General features: G+C 44.5%; 1 protein-coding gene across 3 annotated transcripts in view; it reads right to left on the bottom strand.

The window, feature by feature from the left end:
- Positions 1-3,619: 3,619 nt before the first annotated feature.
- adamts3 (ADAM metallopeptidase with thrombospondin type 1 motif, 3) overlaps positions 3,620-7,071 on the bottom strand; it is a 298,496-nt gene continuing 295,044 nt past the window's right edge. For all 3 annotated transcript variants that reach the window (XM_045695468.1, XM_045695469.1, XM_045695470.1), the window contains one exon: positions 3,620-6,478. In XM_045695468.1, coding sequence (XP_045551424.1) covers positions 5,982-6,478 — 497 coding nt within the window. In that variant the 3' untranslated portion in view covers positions 3,620-5,981. The remainder of the gene's footprint in view (positions 6,479-7,071) is intronic.

Raw genomic sequence — 7,071 nt, 5'->3', positions numbered from 1 at the left:
GTCATATGTTTGAGAAATTGAAGTAATAGGATTTTGAAGATTTTGAAAATCGCGCCACAGGCTGGCAGTGGATGTTACGTAGGTGGGACGAATTCGTCCCGCCGGTCCCATAGAGGTTAAGGAGATGTTTATCTTTCAAAGGGTGTAAAATAGTTGTATGTTTGAAGAATTTTGACATTTATTTGGATTCAAATTTGCCGCTCTTGAAATGCACCTGCTGTTGATGGAGTGCACCACGGGTGGGACGCTTGCGTCCCACCTAGCGCATAGAGGTTAAGCCAAGTGTATTCCTGCTCAGATAGAACAACTCTGCATTCACCGAAGCTATAGTTCGTTTTGTGGCTTGAAATGCACATCTGATAACCCCCACTTTCCGGGGTTACTTCAGTAAAATCCCTCTCACTGAAGATGGTGACTGGGGATCGTCGAGTGCCATTAAAGATGGCCAACCGGCTGGACATGAGAGCCGCAAACCTACGTCTATCAGCGCAGGTGGCTCGGACCTCCAGCCTACTGAGAACCAAAGGAATAGCTTGATTACTTAGCTCAACAAAACGGCTTAACTCCGCAGCGCTGAGCACCTCGTCCCTGCAGCGTTTGCGGAATTTTGCCCTGTGTGTTGCCTGGCTCTGCCGTGAATCCCTGTCCATCTTTGCCAAGCAGAGTAACACCTTTCGAATTCCACTGGCTTTAGCCTGCAGACCTTTTGGCCGGAACTGAATAAGATAATTCAAGAAACTTCGAACATCGGCTCGGTACATTTTTAACGTGGATGGTGCCAACCAACGGTCTTCACATTGACCATACCACTCAGACACACGTCTGTAGTTATCCAGAGAACACAGTCCTTCATCGGCCTTGCCCTCTGACATATAGCGAAGGAATAGCCGTACTCGGGATAGACTGGTGCGACTATTGTCAATTCATTTAACTGAAGGGTTTTTACCCATAGCAAAGTGTTCATATTCAGTCAAAATTCCATTCCTCCAACCTTCAATTCTGGACGACACACCGCCGCCTTCATCACTCTCGCTCTCCGTGGAAGTTGCCACGACGCAGCCTTGCTCCCTCGGTTCCGAGCATGGTTCACCACCGATCTGACTGGTTGACTGCACCAGCGCAGTCGCCGCCGCCTGCTCACTCTCATCCCACATCTGCTGATCCACCACCGCGGACTGCTCACCCTCGTCTACCAGCTGCTGATCCACGGACAACTCACTTTCAACACACTGCAAATACCAAGGGTTCTCCCAGGGCTCCAGCCGCGGTGCAACACCGTTGTTAGGCTGCATACACTGCCATGATTCGGGCTGCTGTCTCTCAGTTGAACGCCGGCTAGATTGCATAGCACGCTTCCATTCTATAGTAGCAGGCTTAAGTGCATGGACAGACTTGAAATGTCAGTCTATCCACACAATATTCAGCTTGGAACAAAGCCCACAATCACATCTTAGTCTGCTGTTCATAGCTTCTCTCTCCTGCCTTCCTGCGTGCATGTCTGTCTCTTTGTTTGCTCCACCAAACAACAACCTAACCCTAATCCCTTGCTGATGGAGGTAACCTAACCCTTGTTGATTGAAGTAACCCTTGCTGAAGGAAGTAACCCTAACCTTTGCTGATGGAGGTAACCCTTGCTAATGGAATAACCCTTGCTGATGGAGGTAACCCTTGCTGATGGAGGTAACCCTTGCTGATGGAGGTAACCCTAATCCTTGCTGATGGAGATAACCCTAATCCTTACTGATGGAGCTAACCGTAACCCTTACTGATGGAAGTAACCCTAACCCTTACTGATGGAAGTGACCCTAATCCTTACTGATGGCGGTAACCCTAACTGATGGCGGTAACCCTTACTGATGGTGGTAACCCTTTCTGATGAGGTAACCCTAATAATGACGAGACAAGAGACAGGAAGTAATTAGTTCAACCATTCATTTAGAACGTGACTAACATTAGATCCCCAATGATGCTCTCTGTACAACTACGATAAGTACGGAGGGGCAAATGGTACAACCCTAATACATAAAACACTAGCTAGCGTCCTTAATCAATAAACGCTTTGCATAACATTAACAGCAATGTCTTTTCACTAGAACCGCCTACGTGCCAACGACCACTGACGTTTGATTTTGTAAATAAATACAAAATCTGCAAAAAAAGCTGTCCTGCTCCTTCTATTACTTTTTCTAAATGCTTGTATTTTACACTGCTCATTTGTCAGAATTTTGAAATCAAACAAAAATGTATTTAGAACCTTTTATTTTACACCTATTCCTAACTTAATCCGCCAAGACAATGTGCTGTTGGATGTTGATACCCAGCCAGGTGCTAATGCGTCGGTCTCTGCTGATGAATAACCAATGGATGAATGGGCAATAATTGTGCACCTTACTTCACAAATGTATTTATATTTGGCCTAACTGAATTATAGGAAGGTGAGGAGGTTGATTTAAGAAAAACAATAGTGTAATGAGTTTGTGTTATGCCTATATCAGCAACAAATAATTTGACCGCAAACCTTGCTGGTTGATATCATTCTTTTACTTTATAAAAAATAAGCTGTTATGGGACTGTTTTATTTACTGTAACTCTATTACTAATCAAATGTATTATAAGGAAATAAATAAATAAATAGAATAATGCAAAACATATCCTTCACTGTATGGTTTCTAGTGTTAAAGGCAGCTCGTCAACAAATTTAAATGACAAGGGAAAATAAACTCGCTAACTCTGATCAGTGTGCTTCAGAATAGTTAGACAGACTATTACTCTGTACATATCTCTATGTTCTCTGTTCACATGACTTCACTATTGCTAAATCTGAAGGCTCCATTCAATCCCCATCGCGGAAGTTCAGTTTTACAGAGTTATTGAAATTTAAAGGCAATATTCCCATGTTAGCGGAGACTGCATTCACAGTAACGCTGTATGTCGGCTCAATTGGAAAGTACCTTTACATTTCTATCCTGGAATCTGTATCGCTTCAGTTTTAGACTGAACAGAGCCCTAAATGATTTGATAGAATTTAAACAATACTACTTTCTATTGGTCATAGATAGACAAAATCACTTTGTGCTTACAGTTGAAGTTGTAATGAGTCTGCATACATTTGAATGGTGTCTCTGCACGGCCCAGTGGATGTTTAGGAGTACATTCTCTGTCAGCAATTATATGAAATAGTGCCAATATTGTACAGTCGCTAAGTATGATCATATTTATTTTACAGTTATAAGCAAAGTGAAATTACACAGTAAGTCATTTATAATTTGATTGTTACTATATTTAGAAAGCATTTCAGTCATTTCAAGCCCCATTGCCCCAGTTTTGTTGAATAGGAAAAATATCATGTATGTGACCCGTTTCAGGAAGCTAGGCATATGTCGCACTTCATTACCTCACAGGAGAGGCTTTTTAATTCCCAAAAAATATCTATATATTTTTGGGCAGAAATGCCTTCTGGAAATCAACATTTTGCCCTTTAACTTGTAAAAACCCAACTATTTCCAGACAGAATCTTTCCTGTAGGTTCAAACTTACTTGTCGCCAATCTTTTATGTCTTGTTGGTTTCATAACCACGCCTTACTAACAATTCAGTAATGATGAGACAGGAGACAGAAATTAGTTCAACCATTTATGTAGAACGTGACATCCACAACATATTAGAACCCTCATGAGGCTCTCTACGGTAAATGTGGAGGGGCAAATGGTACAACCCAAACAAACTAGCTAACGTCCTCGATCATTAAAAGCTTTGCATAACATTAGCAGCAATGTCTTAAAGACAGCACATTAACCTTAAATGACAGGGGAAAATAAACTCTAACTCTGAGTACTGTGTGTTTCAGCATAGTTTGAGACATTTACTACCCTCTATGTTCTCTGTGTTCAGTTAGGGGCAACAACATATTCATGTCTTGTTGGTTATTAACACAAGATAGTCTAATCTACCCACTCAACGTTTGACTGTCGGACAGCGGGTTGATTCCACTGACGGACAGCGGGTTGAATCCACTGACGGACAGCGGGTTGATTCCACTGACGGACAGCGGGTTGATTCCACTGACGGGCAGCGGGTTGATTCCACTGACCAACAGCGGGTTGATTCCACTGACGGACAGCGGGTTGATTCCACTGACGGACAGCGGGTTGATTCCACTGACGGGCAGCGGGTTGAATCCACTGACGGACAGCGGGTTGATTCCACTGACGGACAGCGGGTTGAATCCACTGACGGACAGCGGGTTGATTCCACTGACGGACAGCGGGTTGAATCCACTGACGGACAGCGGGTTGATTCCACTGACGGACAGCGGGTTGATTCCACTGACGGACAGCGGGTTGATTCCACTGACGGACAGCGGGTTGATTCCACTGACCGACAGCGGGTTGATTCCACTGACGGACAGCGGGTTGATTCCACTGACGGACAGCGGGTTGATTCCACTGACGGACAGCAGGTTGATTCCACTGACGGACAGCGGGTTGATTCCACTGACGGACAGCGGGTTGATTCCACTGACCAACAGCGGGTTGATTCCACTGACCAACAGCGGGTTGATTCCACTGACGGACAGCAGGTTGATTCCACTGACGGACAGCGGGTTGATTCCACTGACGGACAGCGGGTTGATTCCACTGACCGACAGCGGGTTGAATCCACTGACCGACAGTGGGTTGATTCCACTGACGGACAGCAGGTTGATTCCACTGATGTTGAACTGAAGTGAAAGCGTTGAGCTGGAATGAGGTGGTTGGTCTTGATGTTGGGTTTAGTTTGGTTATTATTAGAACCTATAATAATAATATTGTTTGGTTATTTCTACAACACCTCGGCAACCAGAAGGCACTGTACAGGAAAAAGAGCAGGACCACTATCTTAATAAATATTGACCTTCTAAATCCTATTTACAAGTCCTATAATGACAACACAGGAGTAAGAATGATCGGTTGCACATTGAACTCAACTGAAACATCATCAACGGTTTGTTCGCTATTGCAGTCAGATGCATTGTGGTTGACAAAATCATTTTACAATAAATAGCTCTCTCCCTCTCTGACAAAGCTAGACATCTATTATCATATGTTCCCTATAAAGATATTTTGTAAGTCCATCTTCACAAAAGCATTGGCATGGAGAGCTCAAACAATGTGTGTGTTAAATACTAATAAACCCCCTGGTGGTATAGAATCCATAGATTCCCCCTCTAAAGGGCTTTAGGGATACTATATATCCCTCTCAGATGTAGTGATGGTGAGATTCCATCACACTCTGCCTGTTGTCCCTGTGTGTTCATGAAGACATTAAACAGAGTATTGACAGCCTGATGTTTCATTGTGACTTGAGATCAGATGATGTATGTTCTGCTACAACAGCCTCTAGCTGAGTACTGTAGGGAACAAATAATACACCACCTGACATTTCATATTATGGTTCTGGAATATCTGGATATGGTTCTGGAATATCTGGATATGGTTCTGGAATATCTGGATATGGTTCTGGAGATGTTAGTATGTCTGTGGGTCTGTAGTTTAGGAACCAAAAGGGGATTTAACCTTTGACAGTGTCATCTTGTCTTCGTTATAATAATACTGACATTTGAACAATGTTTAACATATGTACTGTATATTATATAGTTTTTACAGTGACTTTTAGAAATATCTAGATTTGTTGAAGAAATACGAGAGCGCCAGTAAACAAAAATAGCTGGATATTGAAATTCTATACAACTAGAACGATTTCCTACGAGTAACGTTGTAACATGACTGGGGCTTCAGTCCAACTGTTCTGGTGATACTGTATATGGTGCGTTTCAACTCAAACAACCTGTCACTGCTGCTTAGGGGGTCTCTAACACGAAAGTGAACCAGCACTTCTACATCCCTCCCTCCCTCCCTCGCTCTCTCTACCCTGATGTTATGAGGTGAGAAAGGCAGGGTGGAGTGATATCTGCATGGAGTCCAGAGGAGGAATGATCTCACTTCATCTCTCCACCTCCGTTAGAGCCACCTCCGTCTCCTTGAGCAACCGGCTCTCCCTCAACGTGTTTGAACTTTGACCCTCCGTGGCATCTGACTGAACCGCGCCACCAGCAGTAAGTGACGACATCATGATGGACAGGTTCCTGCCAGCGAGGCTACTGGGGGATGGAACCCTGCGGTGGAAGGAGCTTTTCCTGGGTGGGACAGTGTGGGCGTGTCTGATGCTGGGGCATAGCGTTGAGGATCCACTGGGGGTCAGTAGGGAGCGAAGAGACAAATCACGCGTCCCATTGGGCGACTGAGTCTCCAGGAGCTGGGAGGCGGCGGCAAAGCGTACTTCCTGGTCCATCTCGGCGGCTTCTACTAGGAGGGAGGACAGGGTTCCTCTGCGTCTGCTACAGGAGTCACAACACAGTTTATTGTATCCCGGGATAGAGCAGTATCTCACCAGGACCTCCATCTGACAGAATATAGACTTATCCCCGTTACACGGCTCATCTGAAACACAAACATAATATCAGGCCTTTAAAACAGAGGATATTCAAAAGTTTTGACATAGTAATGTGAACATTCTCTTATATCATAGATTCCCACATCTGTACTTTTGTGTCAGTATCTGCATGGTCCAGTACACAGTGAACCACCACGGCGAAAAGCAGTTAAAGGTTAGGGGATATCTCCTTATACTATATTTGTGAAAATCTCATCAGTTTGGTGTAATCCCCCAATCTGTCATGGTCTTTAGTCTGAATACAGCAGTGGATTTACAGCCTCCCTCTGCTGAACGCTGTGGAAAAAGGCTAATTAATATCTTCTATAGTTATTCAACTCCATCCCCCCCTCCCTAGTTATTCAGCTCCCTCCCTCCCTAGTTATTTACCTCCCTCCCTCCTCCCTAGTTATTCACCTCCCTCCCTTCTCCCTAGTTATTCAACTCCCTCCCTCCCAAGTTATTCAGCTCCTCCCTCCCTTCTCCCTAGTTATTCAGCTCCCTCCCTCCTCCCTAGTTATTCACTTCCCGCCCTCCTCCCTAGTTAATCAACTCCCGCCCTCCTCCCTAGTTATTCAGCTCCCTCCCTCCCTCCCTAGTT

This window comes from Salmo salar, chromosome ssa15, assembly GCF_905237065.1.
Source record: "Salmo salar chromosome ssa15, Ssal_v3.1, whole genome shotgun sequence".
Classification (NCBI taxonomy): domain Eukaryota; kingdom Metazoa; phylum Chordata; class Actinopteri; order Salmoniformes; family Salmonidae; genus Salmo; species Salmo salar.
Note: the sequence above shows the minus strand (reverse complement) of the source record. Positions and strands in the feature narration are given on the sequence as shown.